Source organism: Carcharodon carcharias, chromosome 9, assembly GCF_017639515.1.
Source record: "Carcharodon carcharias isolate sCarCar2 chromosome 9, sCarCar2.pri, whole genome shotgun sequence".
Lineage (NCBI taxonomy): Eukaryota > Metazoa > Chordata > Chondrichthyes > Lamniformes > Lamnidae > Carcharodon > Carcharodon carcharias.
Window position 1 is genome coordinate 47,565,123 of NC_054475.1, and position 20,278 is coordinate 47,585,400.

The following is a 20,278-nucleotide window of genomic DNA, read 5'->3' on the forward strand; positions in this document are numbered from 1 at the left end:
CTCTCTCTCTCCTTTCCCTGTCTCTCTCTCTCTCCTTTCCCTGTCTCTCTCTCTCTCCTTTCCCTGTCTCTCTCTCTCTCCTTTCCCTGTCTCTCTCTCTCTCCTTTCCCTGTCTCTCTCTCTCTCTCCTTTCCCTGTCTCTCTCTCTCTCCTTTCCCTGTCTCTCTCTCTCCTTTCCCTCTCTCTCTCTCTTTCCTCTCTCTCTCTCTCCTTTCCCTCCCTCTCTCTCTCTCCCCTTTCCCTCCCTCTCTCTCTCTCCCCTTTCCCTCCCTCTCTCTGTCTCTCCTTTCCCTCCCTCTCTCTGTCTCTCCTTTCCCTCCCTCTCTCTGTCTCTCCTTTCCCTCCCTCTCTCTCTATCCTTTCCCTCCCTCTCTCTCTATCCTTTCCCTCCCTCTGTCTCTCCTTTCCCTTCCTTTCTCTCTCCTTTCCCACCCTCTCTCTCTCCCTCCTTCTCTCTCTTTCCCTCCTTCTCTCTCTTTCCCTCCTTCTCTCTCTTTCCCTCCTTCTCTCTCTTTCCCTCCTTCTCTCACTCTCTTTCCCACTCTTTCTCTTTTCCCACACACTCTGTCTCTCTCCTATACAACTCTCACTCTCTCCTTTTCAATTCTCTTTCCCTCCTTTCCCACTCTCTCTCTGGCTCTCCTCTGCCACAGATGTTCTCTCCTTTCCAACACACTTTCTCTCTCTCCTCTTTTCCAATCCCTCTCCCTTCTTTACCACTCACTCTCTCTCCTTTCCCGGTCTCTCACTCTCTCGCTTCTCTTCCTGTCTCTCTCACTCTCCTGTTCCTGTCTCTCTCCTTCTCCTGTCTTTCTCTCTCTTTTTCCTGTGTCTCTCTTTGTCCTTTCCCTGTCTCTCTCTCCTCTTTCCGACTCTCTTTCCCTCCTTTCCTTGTCTCTCTCTCTCTCCTTTCCCTCTGTCTCTCCCTCTTTTCCACGCTCTCTCTCCTTTTCCACGCTCTCTCTCCTTTTCCACGCTCTCTCTCCTTTTCCACGCTCTCTCTCTCCTTTCCCTCTGTCTCTCCCTCTTTTCCACGCTCTCTCTCTCCTTTTCCACGCTCTCTCTCTCCTTTTCCACGCTCTCTCTCTCCTTTTCCACGCTCTCTCTCTCCTTTTCCGGCTCTCTCTCTCCTTTTCCGGCTCTCTCTCTCCTTTTCCGCCTCTCTCTCTCCTTTTCCGCCTCTCTCTCTCCTTTTCCACGCTCTCTGCTTTCTCACACTCTCTCTTGCTCCTTTCCACTACACTTTCTCCCTCCTTTCCCTCCTTCTTCTTTTCCTGTCCCTCTCTGTCCTCCTCCTGTCTCTCTCCCTCTCCTTTTCCTGTCTCTCTGCTTTTCCTGTCTCGCATTGTCTCTCCTTTTCCTGTCTCCCTCTCTCTCTCCTTTCCCACTCTCTGTCCTGTCCCTCTCTCTCTTCCTGTCTCTATCCCTCTCTCTGCTTTTACTATCTTGTTTTTTCTCTCCTTTTCCTATCTCCCTCTCTCTCCTTCCTTGCCCTCTCTCTTTCCCTCTCTTTTCCCACTCTCCCTCTCTCCTTTCTCACTCTCTTTTCCCACTCTCATTCTCTTTTCCCACTCTCTCTCCTTTCCTATGCATTCTCATTCTCTCCTTTCCCACTCTCTCTCTCCCCATTTTCCTATTTTTTCTTCCCCATTTTCCCTCTCTCTCCATTCCCAATCTGTCTGCAGGGCCTGGACCCCTGCCTGACAGTTTGGAGTGGCTGAGCCCGTCCCGCAGGGTGGTGCAGAAGAAGCCAGGCATGGGGATTGGGGGCTACAGCGATGGTGCCGGGAGAGCCATGCAAACATCTGGCGAGGATGCGGAGGGCACCGGGGGCATGGGCGGCAGAAACAGCCACTCCCTCAGTGGGTTAGTCACAGTTCCATCACCTGATTAGTGGTTGAGGGCCTGTGGAAGAAGCCAGGGGTTCACTCCCTATCCGGGTTACTCACAGTTCATCACCCGTTCAGCAGCCTGCAGCACCCCGTCCCTGCCCGCAGCTCCTGCTCTCGGATCTCGGACCTTGTGCTCTCCCCACAGTCTGGGCCTCTGGTGACAGTGGCGGTGGCTCCAGCATCAGGACATGACGACGGCTAGCCTAGATCAGTGCGGGGAGGTGCGGGGCTAGGGTACAGGCAATGTAGAATTGAAAATGGCGAGTAAATCAAAAATAAGTCCTAAAGAATAAACTATGTTAAGCGAAATAACTTTGGAGCTGTCAGGGAGATATAATAATTGTCAATGTTATTGGAATTTATGGTAAAGTAGGGTAATAGTGGGGTCTGTGTGTGTGTGTGAGAGAGAGAGAGGGAGACTGTGTGTGAGAGACTTAAATGAATTAAAGGTCTAAAGGCTTTGCTGTATCAGAAGATAAGCTAGGAATGAAATGTTAAATAGATAACCATGGGGCAAATTTTAGAATGTGAGGTGTAAAGGAAACATTTGCATTTTTAAATAAATCAGACTAAAATCAATTCAAAAGAAGGGGTGAAATGTTTCACCTAGTCAGGAGAAGTTAAAAAACACTGTATATTTTTCCCAAAGATTACTGGTAAAATTGGTACTATTATAGATTTTATTATTAGAAAGTTAAGTCCAAAGACTTGGAATTTGTATTCAAAGGGGAAAATATGTATAAAGGAGATAAGGCTGTGTGTAAAGGAAGGAATTCTAAAATCTAACAAGTGTGAAAAGCCTCCAGCCTCTAAGCCTCAAACTGATGTGAAGAAAAGTCACTTTGAATTCGACTGTTCAGGGCATCGTGTTACTTTGCCTGGGTCTTTTAAAATCTGTGTGTTTTACTGATGCCTTTACAGAGGTGTAACTGAGAGTTTGATTAACTAGGGGATTTAGAAGTTATCATAGTGGTAATTTGTAGCTCTAGGTATGTACTTATTTGATTTAATAAAGGTTTAATTTAGTTTTGTAAGAAACCGATAAGACTCAGTAGTCTTATTACTACTGAATTCAAGGCAGGCATCTCGAAATATATACAAATTACAAAACAGTTGTGGCAGTTGTTTCAAGTTTCCTTTTGGGATTTGAGCAGCTCAACATTTACCATCGACTGTGCCTTAACAAATTGGGGGTTCTTTGTGGGATGCTTTGAAATTCCTAGATTGGTTTGGAGTTGGTGAATCTTAAGATAATGAGTATGAGAAGCATTTTGAATTCAGGAGTTGGTGTGAGGTTTTTCTGAAATGATGAGACTGCAATATGGCTTTGGAAGTTGCTAAGACTTCTCTGGGAGTTGACTTTTTTTTATTCATTCATTTATTCACGGGATGTGGGCTTCACTGGCTGGGCCAGCATTTATTGCCCAACGCTTGTTGCCCTAGAGAAGGTGGTTGTGAGCTGCCTTCTTGAACCGCTCTAGTCCATGTGGTGTAGGCACACCCACAGTGCTGTTAGGGAGGGAGTTCCAGGATTTTGACCTAGCGACAGTGAAGGAATGGCGATATGTTTCCAAGTCAGGATGCTGTGTGATTTGGAGGGGAACTTCCAGTTGGTGGTATTCCCATCTATCTACTGCCCTTGCCTTTCTAGATGGTAGTGGTCGTGGGTTTGGAAGGTGCTGTTGAAGGAGCCTTGGTGAATTCCTGCAGTGCAGCTTGTAGCAGGTACACACTGCTGCTACTGTGCATCAGTGGTGGAGGGAGTGAATGTTTGTGGCTGTGGTGCCAATCAAGTGGGCTGCTTTGTCCTGGACGCTGTCAAGCTTCTTGAGTGCTGTAGGAGTTGCACTCATCTAGGCAAGTGGGGAATATTCCATCACTCCTGACTTGTGCCTTGTAGATGGTGGACAGGCTTTGGGGAGTCAGGAGGTGAGTAACTCGTCGCAGGATTCCTAGCCTCTGACCTGCTCCTATAGCCACCTAATTACATGGCTAGTCCGGTTCAGTTCCTGGTCAATGGTAACCCCCAGGATGTTGATAGTGCGGGATTCAGTGTTGGTAATGCCATTGAACATCAAAGGGCGATGGCAGGATTCTCTCTTGTTGGAGATGGTCATTGCCTGACACTTGTTTGGTGCCAATGTTACTTGCCACTTGTCAGCCCAAGCGTGGATATTGTTCAGGACTTGCTGCACTTGGACATAGACTGCTTCAGTTATCTGAGGAGTCGCAAATGGTGTTGAGCATTGTGCATTCTTCAGCAAACATCTCCACTTCTGACCTTATGATGGAAGGAAGGTCATTGATGAAACAGCTGAAGATGGTTGGGTCAAGGACACTATCCTGAGGAAATTGGCAGTGATGTCCTGGAGCTGAGATGACTGACCTCCAACAGCCACAACCATCTTCCTTTCTGCTAGGTATGACTCCAACCAGCGGAGAGTTTTCCCCCTGATTCCCATTGACTCCAGTTTTGTTACGGCTCCTTGATACCACACTCTGTGAAATACAGTCACTCTCACCTCACCTTTGAAGTTCAGCTCTTTTGTCCATGTTTGAACCAAGGCTGTAATGAGATCAGGAGCTGAGTGGCCCTGGCAGAACCCAAATTGGGCATCAGTGAGCAGGTTATTTCTAAGCAAGTGCTGCTTGATAGCACTGTTGATGGCCCCTTCCATTACTTTACTGATGGAGAGTAAACTGATGGGGCAGTAATTGGCCGGGTTGGATTTGTCCTGCTTTTTGTGTACAGGACATGCCTGGGCAATTCTCTACATAGCCAGGTAGATGCCAGTGTTGAAGCTGTACTGGAACAGATTGGCGAGGGACGTGGCAAGTTCTGGAACACAAGTTTTCAGTACTCTTGCCGGAATATTATCAGGGCCCATAGCCTTTGCCATATCTAGTGCCTTCAGCCATTTCTTGACATCACGTGGACTGAATCGAATTAGCTGAGGACTGGCGTCTGTGATGCTGGGGACCTCTGGAGGGGGCTGAGATGGATCATCCACTCAGCATTTCTGGCTGAAGATCGTAGCAAATGCTTCAGCCTTACCTTTTGCACTGATGTGCTGGGCTCCTCTATCATTGAGGATGGGGATATTTGTGGAGCCACCTCCTCCAGCGAGCTGTTTAATTGTCCAAAACCGTTCAACGGCTGAATGTGGCAGGGCTTAGATCTGATCCGTTGGTTGCCAGATTGCTTAGCTCTGTCTATGCTGCTTATGTTGTTTGGCATGCAAGTAGTCGTGTGTTATAGCTTCACCAGGTTGACACCTCATTTTAAGGTATGCCTAGTGCTGCTCCTAGCATGTCCTCCTGCACTCTTTATTGAGCTAGGGTTGATCCCCTGGCTTGATGGCAATGGTAGAGTGGGGGATATACCAGGCCATGAGGTTACAGATTGTATGCTATTACAATTCTGCTGCTGCTGATGGCTTACAGCGCCTCACGGATGCCCTGCTCTGGGGGCCAGGGTTTGAATCCCACTATGATAAAAATCTGGAATTAGAAGTCTAATAATGACCAAGAAACCATTGTCAATTGTTGTAAAAACCCATTTGGTTCACGAATGTCCTTCAGGGAAGGAAATCTGCTGTCCTTACCTGGTCTGGCCTACCTGTGTCTCCAGACCCACAGCAATGTGGTTGACTCTTAAATGCCCTCTGAACAAGGCCAATTAGGGATGGACAATAAATGCTAGCCTTGCCATCGATGCCCATGTCCCAACGAATAAAGAAAGTCTTGAGTTGTTGGATCTGTTCGAAATCTATCCCATTTAGTACAGTGGTAGTGCTACGCAACTGAATGTGAAGGCGGGACTTCGTCTCCACAATGACTGTGCGGTGGTCACTCCTCCTGCTGTCGTGGACAGATGCACCTGTGGCAGGCAGGTTGGTGAGGTTGAGGTGAAGTATGTTATTCCCTCTTGTTGGTTCACTTGCCATCTGCCGCAGACCTAGCCTAGCAGCTATGTCATTTAGGACTTGGCCAGCTTGGTCAGTGTTACTGAGCCACTCTTGGTGATGGACATTGAAGTCCCCCCCATCAAGAATACATTCTGCGCCCTTGCCACCCTCAGTGCTTTCTTCAACATGGAGGAGCACTGATTCACCAGCTGAGGGAGGGTGGTATGTGGTCATCAGCTGGAAGTTTCCTTGCCCAAGTTTGACCTGATGCCATGAGACTTCGTGGGATCCGGAGTCGATGTTGAGGACTCCCAGGGCAATTCCCTCCCGACTCTATGCCACTATGCCCTGGCCCCCAGAGCAGGGCATCCATGAGGCACTGCAGGCCATCAGGAGCAGCAGAATTGTACTTGCACACAGTCTGTAACCTCATGGTCTGGTATATCCCCCACTCTACCATTACCATCAAGCCAGGGGATCAACTCTCGTTCAATAAAGAGTACAGGAGGGCATGCCAAGAGTAGCACCAGGCATAGCTTAAAATGAGGAGTCAACCTGGTGAAGCTTTAACACACGACTACTTGCAAGCCTCTGCTGGGTCTGCCCTGTTGGTGGGAGAGGGCATACCAAGGGATGGTGATGGTGGTGTCTGTGATATTATCTGTAAGGTATGATTCCGTGAGGATGACTATGTCAGGTTGTTGCTTGACTAGTCTGTCTGACAGCTCTCCCAATTCTGGCACTAGTCCCCAGACGTTAGTAAGGACTTTGCAGGATTGACAGGGTTGGGATTGCCTTTGTTGTTTCCGGTGCCTAGGTCGATGCCGGATGGTCCGTCTGGTTTCATTCCTTTTTTGTAGCAGTTTGTTGCAACTGAATGGCTTGCTAGGCCATTTCAGAGGACTTGTAAGAGTTAAGCACATTGCTGTGGGTCTGGAGTCACGTGTAACCAGACTTCCTTCCCTAAAGGACATTAGTGAACAACAATCAACAATGGTTCCATTGGTCATGCTCATTGTTCGACTTTTAATTCCAGGTTTTAAAAAAAATTCAAATTCCACCATCTGCCATGGTGGGACTCAAACCCAGGTTCCCAGAATACCTGAGAGACAGAGTTGTCCAAGGGGTGGTTCATTGGAATGGGCTCAAACTCAGTTGCAAATGAAAAAACTTGAGCTAGAGACAACAGAAAAAGAAAAGGTAAGAGAAGGGCAATTCAAAGGGAACAGGCAGCAAGGAAGGAGAGAGGAAGAAAGCAGGAAAGGGAATTAGAAATGGTGAGGTTAGTAAAGGAGGAGAGAGAAAAAGAAACAGAGAATTCCAGCTTAAACTGCTGACGGTGAAAAAAATATGCCCCAGAAGGTGCGGAAGGACTTATTTCCAGATCAGAACCCAGTGGGGAGATGTTTAAATTTGTACAAGCTCTATAAACGTTTGAGGAAAGAGATGTTGTAGCATTCTTTATTTCATTTCAGAAGATAGCTAAATAGATGAAATGGCCACAGGAAAACTAGACATTGTTGTTACAATTCAGGTTGGTGGGTGGAGCACATGATGTTTATGCTTCACTGACAGAAGAAATATCAGTGAATTATGATGTAGTAAAAAAGGCTATTTTGAGTGCATACAAGTTGGTTTCTAAAGCAAAGAGGCAAAAATTTAGGAATATGAGAAAATAGCCTGGGCAAACTTATATTGAGTTTGAAAGAGTAAAGCAAGTAATTTTGACCAGTGGATACGGACATTAAAGATAGAGACAACATATGCAGCTCTTAGAGTGGTCATTCTTTTGGAAGAATTTAAAGATTCAATTCCTTCAGTAGTTAGATGGGGAACAGTGGGTTGAAACTGTAAGACAAGCTCCAGAGATAGCTGATGGTGAGTTTGTTCATAGAGCTAAACCTTTCTTTGTTACCCTTTTAAATCAGAAAAGGATAAAAAGTGGCAAGGTGAAAGGAAGGTGCATAGTCAGGGAAGAGGAGTAGGTGGAAATTCAAAGGAAGTTTTTTCTCAGAGTAAAAAGGAAGGTGCAGAGGGTGGAAGTGCCACTTGAAAATTTAGGAGTTTTCATTGTAAGACTTGGACACACGAAGTCAGTGTGTTGGAAATTGCAGGGAAAATCTGTTGGGAGTTACTGGGGTGCAGAAAATTACTCGAAGTAAAAGTACTGTGGGTTGAGGTTCAGGCACAGGTAAAACCAGTGCTATGTATACAGGTAAAACAGGAAGAATCAGCAATGGGTAAAGAGGTGGGAATGTGTTCACAATTTACCCAAGAGAATTCTGAGGAGCAGGTTACAGAAATGTTTAAAGATTTTTGTGTGTACAGGGTGGAATAGGTAAAGATGTTAAAATTTTAAGAGACACAGGGTCTAGTCAATCCTTAGTGTTGTGGGATAGTGATATTTGTTGTTCAGAGAGAATATTGAAGGAACAGATGATAATAAATGGGGTTCAAAGAGAAGCTAAACCATTGTAGAAGGCAAATTTAAAGAGTAAGTGGAAAACAGGTGATCATTGGAGTAGTGGAAAAATTACACATTGCAGAAGTTCAATTTATTTTGGGTAATGATATAGCTGCGTCACAGATGTGGGTGATGCCTATGGTAGTCAAGCAGCCTGTAGAAGTGGTTTCAACAGAAGTGTTGCAGAGAGAACATCCTGGAATGTTTCCAGATTGTGTGATAATAAAATCACAACTTCATAGATTGAAACAAGAACAACAGGAAGTTCAAAGGCAGACAGAAGGTGTGGAAGTTCAATCAGCTGGCACTGTGTTTGATAAGGTTGTTCAGGAAGAAAGAGAGGACAATTCAGCTGAGGTGTTTAACTCAAGGCAGTTAGTGGAGTTGCAGAAAAGGGATTCACAAATAAAACAGTTATATCAGACAGCTTATTCAGAAACAGAGGCAAAGTGTATTCCAGAATGTTATTACCTTAAGGATAATGTTTTAATGAGAAAATGGAGGCCTCATCATGCTTCAGCAGATGAAAGCTGGAGGGAGGTACATCAGATTGTAATACCATATGTGTATAGAAATGAAATTCTGAGGATAGCTCAGGAAATTCCAATGGAGGGGCACTTAGGAATTAGAAAGGCACAGGTAAAAATACAAAAACATTTTTATTGGCCTGGATTGCATAGAGAAATATCTCTAAAACATGTCACACATGTCAGGTGATAGGGAAACTACAAGCAGTGATTAAGCTGGCACCTTTAATTACAATTCCAGCATTTGAAGAACCTTTTACTAGGGTCAAGATTGTGTAGGATGTCTCCCTAAGACTAAAAGTGGAAGTCAGTACTTACTGACAATAATGGATGTATCTACGAGGTTTCCTGAAGCAATGCCTTTGAGAAATATTACAAAAAAGAAAACTATGGAAGAGTTGACTAAATATTTTACAAAGTATGGGGTACCTAAAGAAATACAATCAGATCAGGGTTCAAATTTCATGTCACAGCTGTTTAAGGAGATAATGAACAGTTTGGGGATAAAACAGTTTAAGTCAACAACTTACCATCCAGAGTCACAAGGGGCTTTGGAAAGATGGCATCAAACTTTAAAAACCATGATGAGGCGTATAGTCAGGATTATCCACAGGATTTGGATGGGGGATTTCCATTCTTGTTATTTGCTATTAGGAGTGCTCCTAATGCATCGACTGGTTTTAGTCCTTTTGAACTAGTTTATGGTCATGAGGTAAGGGGACCTCTGAAATTGATTCATGAGAAATTGGTGGGTCAAAATTCAGAAACTACTCTCCTGGGTTATGCATCAAATTTCTAAGAGAGATTGGACAGAGCATGAGAGTTAGCTAGGGAACATTTAAGGATAACACAGCAAGTGACGAAAGTGAGGGTGGACAGGAAAGCTACAGCTCATAGTTTTGTTGCTGGGGAGAAAGTGCTGGTTCTGGGTGACTCGTTAAAGGTAAGGTTTATTGGACCTTACAGGACTGAAAGAAACTGAGTGAAGTTAATTATTTCATAAATACTCCAGATACAAGAAAGAAGCAGAGCGTGTGTTATGTAAATCTGCTTAAAAAGTACTTTGACAGGGAAGAGGGCCTAAAGGAGGTATTAGCGGGGGTAGATAAAGAGAAAAAGATAGAAATGGAGGATTCTGAAATTGGTTTTTCACTAATCAAATTAGATAATGAGGGGGTACTTGAAAATTTAAATATAATGAGTTACCTTCCAAACAAGTGTCAAAGTGATGTGGGGAAGCTATTGCAGTCACACAAAGATATTTGTGGGAATAAGCTGGGAAGGACAAATTAAGCTACATATGATTTATGTGTAGGAGTTTCATCTTCGATAAGACAACATTCTTATAGGTTAAATCCGGCAAAGTTAATTGCAAAAAAGAACTTGAATTAATGCTTCAAAATGATATCATTGAGTCCAGTTGCAGTAACTAGAGTTTGCCTATTGTGCTGGTACCGAAACTGGATGGAACACAAAGATTGTGTGTGGACTATGAAAAGGTGAAAGCAGTGACAAAAGTGGATTCATATCATATGCCATGGTTGGAAGATTGCATTGAGAAAGTGGGACAATCAGAATTTATCACAAAGATTGACTTGCTGAGAGGATATTGGCAAGTACCATTATCAGAGAGAGCAAAGAGACATCAGCTTTTGAGATGCCAGGTGGACTACATCAGTTTAAAGTCATACCATTTGGTAAGAAAAATGCACTTGCAACATTTCAAAGACTGACAAAGTAATTGCAGGTCTGGGCAATTGTGCTGTGTATATTGACGACTTGATAGTTTTCAGTCAGATGCGGGAGGAGCATTTACAACATCTGGAAGAATTATTTACTCTATTACAAGAAGCTAATTAGGTTGTGAACTTGGATAAAAGTGGATTTGCAAAAGCACAAGTTACGTATCTAAGCCATACCACTGGACATGGTAAGGTGGCTTTGAGGGTGTGAAAGTCAAGGATATCGTGGATTTCCCCATGCTTACAACAAAACAAGACGTTTTAAGATTTCTGGGCTTAAGTGGGTTTTATCACAAATTTGTACCGAATTTTAGCAGTGTGGTTGCTCCATTGACTGAACTATCAAAAAAGAACAAGAAGTTTCAATGGGCACAGGAGTATCAGAAGGCCTTTGACAGTTTGAAAACTGTTTTAACTACGACACCAGTTTTGGCAGTACCCAATTACGCCAAGCAAATTAAGTTGCCGGTGACGCAAGCGATATAGGCAGTGGGGCCGTATTGTTACAAGAAGGTGACACTGGAATTGAGAAACCGATAGGGTACTTTTTATGAAGTTGAATGTACAACAGAGAAGATATTCAACAATTGAAAGAGACTTTGGGTTTGGTGTTAGCGTTGCAGCATTTTCAGATTTATGTTGTAAACAATTCGTCAGAAACAATTGTTTATACAGACCACAATCCTTTAAAGTTTCTGGACAAATTTCAAGACAGAAGTGCAAGGCTATTCAGATGAAATTTATTACTGCAATCATTTAATCTACAGATTATACATGTGGCGGGATGAGAAAATCTGATTGATTGCAGATGCATTGTCAAGGGTTTGAAGCTTAAAGGGAAAATTGGACATGTAGAACCTGGACACTGGACTGGAATGATTTATGCTGATACCAAGGATTTGTATATATATTGTTACATCAATGCATACAGCTGGTAATGCAATAGTGTAATACGTATAGGAGGTAATGTAAGATGGGTTCAGAAAATGAAGCTGTCTTTTTAAACCATAACGGTTCATCTTTTAATAAGGGGGAATGTCAGGAAGATATAATAATTTTCATTACATTACCGGGATTTATTGTAGAGTAATAGTGGGGTCTGTGTCTTTGGGTCTGAGAGTGAGAGAGAGTGTGTGTGTGTGTGTGTGTGTGTGTGTGTGTGTGTGTGTGTGTGTGTGTGTGTGTGTGTGTGTATTTTTCCCAAAAATTACTGGTAAAATTGGTACTATGATAGATTTTATTAGAGAAATACGTCCAAAGACATAATGAAACAATGGGAATTTGCATTCAAAGGGGAAAATATGTATAAAGGAGAGAAGGCTGTGTGTAAGAGAAGGCTCCTAAGATCTAACAAGTGTGATAAGCCTCCAGTCTTTAAGCCTCAAACTTCTGTCCGCAAGAACTGAAGTTAAGAAACCTCACCTTGAATTCAACTGTTCAGGGTATCCTGTTACCCTGCCTGGGTCTTTTAAAATCTGTGTGTTTTACTGATGCCTTAATGGAGGTGTAACTGAGAGTTAGATTAAGGGATTTATAAGTTAGCATAGTAGTAATTTGTAGCTCTATGTATGTGCTTAAAATCATTTTTATTATTCAAATAAAGTTTAATTTAGTTTTGTAAGAAACCTATAAGACCTATAAAGTTTAACTTAGTTTTGTAAGAAACCTATAAGACTTGGTGGTCCTATTACTACTGAATTCAAGGCAATATTTAAAAATTGCAGAACAGTTGTGGCAGTTGTTTCAAGTTCCCCTTTGGAATTTGAGCAGCTCAGCATTTACCATCCGCTGTGCCATAACAGGGGCAGCTTATAGTGAGGGTTTATCATATACAGTTTTGGTCTCCTTACCTCGGAAGGATATACTTACCTTACAGGGTGCAATGTAGGTTTACTAGACTGATTTCTGGGATGAGAGGAATTGTCTTATAATGGGGAGATTGAGTGGACTAGGGACATATTCTTTGGAATTTATAAGAATGAAGAAGTGAAACTTTGGAATTCCTAAGGGGCTCGACAGGGTGGATGGTGGGAAGATGTTTCCCCTGGCTAAGGAGTCTAGAACTAGGAAACACAGTATCAGAATATGGAACTGGCCTTACAGGTCTGAGATGAGGAGAAATTTCTTTATTCAAAAGGTTGTGAATTTCTGGGAATTCTCAACCTCAGAGAGCTGTGGATTCTGAGTTGAAGAGCATATTGTATTTTTGTATTTTTAGACAGAGTGGAAATAGTGCTGGAAGGTGAAGTTGAGAAAGAAGATTGGTCATGATCTTATTGATTGGTGCAACAGGCTCCTATTTTTCATGCACTTTTTTTTTTACACTGGTCAATTCACCACCCAACATGCAGGACCTAAGCAACTTACCCCATGTTTCTGCACGGATACATTTGTAAGATGCACAAACATGTTATCTAATTCACTGGTGCTTGGAGTGTACTTCATTGTACAAAAACGACAAAATCCCAGTCGATACCTACAACATAAAGGAAACAAGCAATGCAATATTGTATTCACCCTGCAAGAAAATGAATGCACTGGCAACTAAAATTGTCATATTTCAGTAGCATGCAGTAATAACCTTGTCAAAATTATTAGTAAAATTAAAAGATTATCCTTATAGTAAGTTCACCAGTCTCGCTGAATACTGTCTATCTTCTGCAACAGCTAATGGGCAAGTTACTTTTACACAACGCATGGTAGAAGCAATCCGTTCTAATTAAACTTCACAGATCACAGATCCTTTGATTAATGTTTCAGTCTTGACTGACATATGTCAATGAACATCAATTTTCCATTTGTTCTAACCAATAACAATCTTTGTATCACAGCGGACTCTGTAACGCTTTGTGATTGTCCGAATTCTGTCCCATTTCACGCTTGAACAATGTATTTAATCCTAGGTGAATGCCTAGCAATGCAATCAAGTAAGGAGGCTCCCTTCTTTTCCCTCTCCTTATTTGACTGTAACATGGTTTTTGTGAAAAAGAAATATTTGCCAATTCAGTGAGTGTTTAACCGTTCACACGTTGCGACCATAAAAGAATCAATCGGATAGATTTTCTTGGTTTAACAGAGGTTAGCTTTATTGTACTTAACCTGGTCTAAGTAAAATAATAAATATGCTCCAACTTTCCACACACACACACCCACCCCCACCACACACACACTCCCACCATCCACCAGATTACAGAGTGAGGAAAACTAGATTAATCAAATTAGAGTCCAGAGAAAAAGAAAGGTTATATGGTCCATAGCTTGGTGACTCAGCTGGCTTAAGGATGAATTCGGTGGTCCTGCTGTTTTCCTTGTGGATGCAATTTAAAGACATAGCCAGCTGATTTGGCTGTCCTATTGAAGGCAGTAGTGTGGGGTTCATTTCCTTCAACAAATGTCTGTCTGCAGCAGGAGCATCAGTGGGAGGTTATGGTCAACAAATAGGATTCAAAAGCTTGCAAGGTAGGTTGGAGAGAGGAGGAGGAAGGAGGGACCCCACTCGGGTCTTCTCTTATCAGCATCTCAGCCTCTTGTCCCCTTATTGCAGAGAAAGCAGAAACTTAAACACACAAATGGTGGGCCTGTCACGTGACTGTCACTCTGTTATACAAATATGGTCGTTACTGGTATACTCCCCCTTGTAACTTAATCAGTTCCTGTCTGGGAATTCCCCCATCTTAGCTAAGGTCCTAATGTCCGAACGATTAGGTTTAATGTAAAAGTAAAATACAGTGAATGCTGGAGATCTGAAATAAAAGCAGAATGTTTCAGAAAAACTCAGCAGGTCTGGCAGCATCTTTGGAGAGAGAAACCGAGTTAACGTTTCGCATCAAATATGGCTCTTTTTCAGAACTGAAGAGAAGTAGAAATGTGATTGGGTTTATGCTGTTGAAAAAGGGGGGATGGGCAGGTTATGACACAGCAGATGATAAATGCTGAGCTGTTCAAATCCCAGAGGGAAACCTGAAACAACTGTCACAACTAATTTTCAATTTGTATGTTTCAAGATGTGGGCTTTGAATTCAGTGATAAGACCACCGAGTCTTAAGAGATTTTCATAAAACTAAAATAAACATTTATTAATAAAAGATTGTAAGCACATACATATGTCTACTAATTACTACTATAATAAATTAATTAGGGGATTTAGAAGTTAACTCCCAGTCACACATTCGTTCAGGCAACAGGAAGACAAACACATTTTAACAGACCCAGGCAAAATGAACAATACCCTGAACAGTCGGTATCAAAGTGAGTTCTCTTAACTTCAGTCCCTGGAAGCAATAGTTTGGTACATACAGGCTGCGGGCTTTTCACACTTGTTGGATCTTAAACTGCCTCCCTTACAAACAGCCTTCTCTCCTTTATACAAATTTTCCTCTTTGAATGCAAATTCAAAATGGAAGACAGAGTTCATGGTCTGAATTTGTTGAATTCAATGATGAGTCCAGAAGGCTGTAAAGTGCCTAATCAGAAGATGAGGTGCTATTCTTCCAGCTTACGTTGGGCTTCACTGGAACACTGTAGCAGGCCGAGAACAGAAATGGGGCATGAGAGCAAGATGCTGAATTGAAATGGCAAGCAACCAGAAGGTTGGGATCATGTTTGCGGAATTGAGCAAAGGTGTTCCGCAAAGTGATCACCAGTCAGATTAGGATTAATGGTTCATCTTCACTAGTTAAGTATCTCAGGTATTTACTTTGATATCTTTCTAATGGATCAAGATATGTAGTTCACTCATATTCCCTTGGTCATTGTCCTTGACAGGTCTTGCAGTTATGGCATTTCCATCTCAATGGATTGGAATGTGGAAGGTACAGTGATGCAAACTGGGTAGCCATTTTTGGCTGTGAGCTCAAGTCACCTTTAGTCTCTGTTTATTTAAAAAATTCAATTCGGGTTTACAGCCAGTCTGTTGACAGTTATTTGACATTTTTTTGACATTAGGAAATATTGTTTGCTTGTTTGTGGAGTCACATACACACAATCTACTTTGCCAATCAGAAAACTACACAAAACATTATTTATATTGACCTAAGAAATGTAACAATACTGATTTTCCAGTGTTCTGATTTCCTAAGAACTTATAAGCAGGAGACTTAAACAGTGTGAAAGTTCTTTCTAAAAATGTGATGAAAGATCTTGGAGATACATATGGTGCATTTAAACAGGAGAGGGCAAGAACAGGCTAGATTTATAAGAAATAGGAGGAGTAGGTCTTTGAGCCCATTGGGCCTGCTCCACATTCAATAAGACCATGGCTGATCTAACTGTAGCCTTAACTTCACTTTCCTCCCTGTCCCTCCTCGACCTTGATTCCTTTGTCAATCAAAAATCTGTCTAACTCAGACATATTCAATGACCCACCTCCACTCCTCTCTGTGGAAGAAAATTCCAAACATGCATCTCAGAGAAGGAATTCCTCCTCATCTGTCTTAAATGGGATATATACACTAACATCTCACAGGTATGTTTATAGGTTTACTTGTACTTGCTACTTAATTCTTCCACAGTATTGTTTTTTTCTCAAAAAGGATTTTTCAATGTATTAACTCAATAAACAGTGACTTTCCCCGCCCCCCCCCCAAACTTGAGGGCAGACATGTTCTTGAATTTCGTATGTAGTCAGTTCATTGCAAATAAAATTTGTTCTGAGCGGGTGTATTGCTTAAAACAAAGCCTCATGATAAACACTATCTGCCACGTTATAGAACTCTCAAGTTTTTCCTCACAGATCTTGCATGTTGATTCATTGTATCCTTTCTTCTAAGGCAAAGGATTATTCTTAGCTGTGAAAAGAAATTCTTAGAGACAGAGCTGTCAATCCTATGCAGACTATTCCTGAACTATCCCTAACACTGATGGTTTGAAACATTTATTTTAAGAAGTTGAATGTTCCAAAAATTTTCTTTAGACGCTCGCTCCCTCACTCTCCTCGTGGCTAAACAGAAAGTTTAACTGGTGTATCGTAGCATTTGAAAGACTTCACTCTGAAACATCTCAGCTCAGGCTATCGGATGATTTGCCAGGTGACCACCTTGCTGATGGAGATCAGCTTTATGATTGCTTGAGTCATGCAGCTGTGGGATTCTTTTTAATTGCATTTAAAATTGTTTTCAGAAAGCCATAAATAGGAAGAGATAAAGATAAATCTGTGCAAACATAGAAAATCCTGCAGTGTGCTGATCTCCATGCCTTAAGTCTGACAATATAAGCTCCTAACAGGCAGAGCTATGCATCATAAGTCTGAATTCATAAAATCTATGATCTGCTGGGAGTATTTTTGTATCACACTGCAAAGTTAAGAGCAATTTTATCAATATGTCATCCCAAAATAAATTTCTGTAATGCAATATGTTGCCCACATACTGTAATTTTAGAGAAAGTATGAAACCAATGTATAGATCTGCATGGTAACAAATCACTTTACCTGCCATAGGTCAATATTACATTATCTGACTAGCATTTCAGATAAAAAATAACATGGGACTCGAGGGAAAACTTATCAAGTACAAAGAAGTAAATTAATTGCGATAAAAATTTAGACAGAAACATTTTTAGTCAGCTCTATCAATGCACTGATTTCCCTGGATAACCTCCACTAAGCTGCAACTTACAAAATTCCGAAACTATTATTTTCTTTGCTCTCTCTCTCAAATTATTTGTTTGATTATAGTATATGCTCAAAAGGAAGAAAATATTATTTTTCCCAATATTACTGTGGGATATTGTGAAGCAGGATTGTGGGGGTTGAGTGTAGGTTATGTGTGGGGGTTGTGTGTGACTAATTTAATTAGACTGAAGACAGTTAGATTGCAAGGCTTGAATCATCAAAGGGTTAGGTGTAAAGCAAGCATTTTTGAAGTGGAGATGGATGAGCTAAGATGCAATACTAGTAAATGCAACATAATAGGAATTTGCATTAGGAAATGAGTGAGGAGTTAAATTTTCAACTTCTAAATTATAAAAAGAAATCAAAGGAAGTTTAACAACTGGCAAAGATCTTAAATAAATAAAGCAAAGTTATTAAGTTTACTTTTCCCAAAAGTGGTGGCCATGAAGACAACTTGAAAGAAATTTGAAACTCTCTGGGAAAGATAGTTTTCAAAAGAAAGTTAAAAACAATGGATTTAAAAATGAAAGGGGAAGAAATATGTTTAAGGAAAGATTGAAAGCTGTATGGGGCGTGTATATGTGTGTGTGGGGGGCGCCATGTGATCTTGACGAGAGTGCTGTGTGAGCAGTCCTGTGAAGGAAGCAGCTTCTAGCCACCCAAGAGAAGTGTCTGGGTTTTCCAGAAAACAAGATTTTGTTACAAGCCTTGGGTCTCTATTGTCAAGTGAGAGGAAGTGAGAAACTTGTGAAATACCTCCTTTATAGCAACAGGGGGTGCCTTGAGGTAATATTACTGGATGTTTTATAGATTAAGAATCTATAGGGACTGTTGCCTGGAAAAGGGTGTTTATTTGTGAGTCTAGCTAAATAGAAATCTTTTGGGAAATGTTATAAGACTAGATTTAACTGTGTAACTTGATCCTGTATGTTTAAGTTTTCTTTTCTTTTGTTAATAAATGTTTTAATTTAATATTTAAAATCTCCAAAAGTGGTAGTAGAGTATTAACTTCTGACTTCAGTATACATACTTCCTCGTAATACAAATTGCAAATCGTTGTGATAGCTTGGCCAAGTTTCCCTTTGGGATTTGGTCAGCCTGGTAGTTTCCACCTGCCATATCATAACAAAATTGGGGGCTTTTTGCGGGATTTTAAAAAAATTCCTTGATTGACTTGGAGTTGTTGAATCTGATGACTATGAGTGCGAGAAGCACACTAAACTCAAGAGTTGGTGTTGAGGAATTTTAAAATGGTTAGACCGCGAACATAGCTTTAGCAATTGCTAAGACTTTTCTGGGAGCGGAAGATGTAACCCTGACAAGTTTACAGAAAGTAACCAAGGCTCAGTTAACATCATTGGTAGATAAATTGCAGTTAGGATTAACTACAGGGGTGAGGAAAATAGACATAAGTGAAGTAATAGCACAGCATTTGAAATTGAAAGGGTTACCTGAAACTAGTAAGTCACAGCTGGAGATTGTGAGGCTTCAGTTGCAAATGAAGAAGCTTGAACTTGAACAAGCAATGGAACTGAAAATAATTGAAATAGAGGAAAAAGAAAAAGGAAAGGAAAGAGAGTATTTTAAAGAGAAATGGAAATGCAAAAACTCAACTTCCAGAGGAAGAAGTTAGCAATGGAGGAAAGAGAAAGGAAAAGGCAGCTTAAAAGACTGGGCTTTAAAAAATACTTCAGGTACTGAGGAAGGTTCTGATGGTGAAATGACCACCTTCAACCCCAAACATAGAAAATAGGAGGAGTAGGGCATTTGGCCCTTCCAGCCTGCTCTGCCATTCAATATGATCATGGCTGATCCTCTATCTCTACGCCGTACTCCTGTGCTCTCCCCACACCCCTTAATGCCTTTAGAGTCCAGAAGTCCATCTATTTCCTTCTTAAATATATTCAGTGACTTGGCCTCCACAGTTTTCTGTGGTAGAGAATTCCATAGGTTTACCACCCTGAGTGAAGAAGTTTCTCTTTATCTTAGTCCTAAATGATCTACCCCGTATCCTGAGATGTGCCCCTTGCTCTAGACCCTCCCAACCAGAGGAAATATCATCTCTGCAACCAGTTTATCCACCCCTGTCAGAATTTTATATGTTTCAATGAGATCTCCTCTCATTCTTCTAAACTCCAGAAAAGAGGCCTAGTCAGCCCAATCTCTCCTCATACGACAATCCTGCCATCCCAGGAATCAGTCTGGTGAATCTTCATTGCACTCCCTCAATGGCAAGTATATTCTTTCTTAGGTAAGGAGGCCAAATCTGCACACAATACTCCAGGTGTGATCTCACCAAGGCCCTGTACAGCTGCAGTAAGACATCCTTGCTCCTGTGCCCAAGTCCTCTCACAATGAATTCCAACATGCCATTTACCTTCTTAACTGCTTGCTGCACCTGCATGCTTGCTTTCAGTGATTGGTGTACAAGCACATCCAGGTCCCTTTGAACATCAACATTTCCTAATCTATTGCCATCTAATAATACTCTGCATTTCTGTTTTTCCTACCAAAGTAGATAGCTTCACACTTATCCATGTTATACTGCAAGTGCCATGTATTTGCCCAATCGCTCAACCTGTCCAAATCACCATGAAGTCTCTTAGCACCCTTTGTGTCGTCAGCAAACTTGGAAATATTACATTTGGTTCCCTCATCCAAATTGTTGATATATATTGTGAATAGCTGGGGCCCAAGCTGTGATCCCTGCTGTACTCCACAGGTAAATACCTTTCACTCTGAAAAAGACCCAATTTCCTACTCTCTGTTCCCTGTCTGCTAACCAGTTCTCAGTCTATGCCAATATATTACCCCCAATCCCATGTGCTTTAAGTTTTACACATTAACCTCTTTTTTGGGACTTCATCAAGAGCCTTCTGAAAATCCAAATAATGACATCCACTGGTTCTCCTTTATTTATTCTACTAGTTACGTCCTCAAAAAAACTCCAGTAGGTTTGTCAAACATGATTTCCCTATCATAAACCTATGTTGACATTGTCTAATCCCATTGATACTTTCTAAGTGTCCCGTTATCACATCCTTTATAACAGACTCTAACATTTTCCCAACTACTGATGTTAGGCTAACCAGTTTGTAATTTGCTGTTTTCTCCCTCCCTCCATTTTTAAATAGA

The 20,278-nt window shown here is 41.7% G+C and overlaps 1 protein-coding gene across 3 annotated transcripts in view; it reads right to left on the minus strand.

The window, feature by feature from the left end:
* The window catches only part of LOC121281889 (probable tubulin polyglutamylase TTLL1), a 104,269-nt gene that overhangs the window by 21,553 nt on the left and 62,438 nt on the right, over positions 1–20,278 (minus strand). For all 3 annotated transcript variants that reach the window (XM_041195018.1, XM_041195017.1, XM_041195019.1), the window contains one exon: positions 12,901–13,009. In XM_041195018.1, the coding sequence (XP_041050952.1) occupies positions 12,901–13,009 (109 nt within the window). The remainder of the gene's footprint in view (positions 1–12,900; positions 13,010–20,278) is intronic.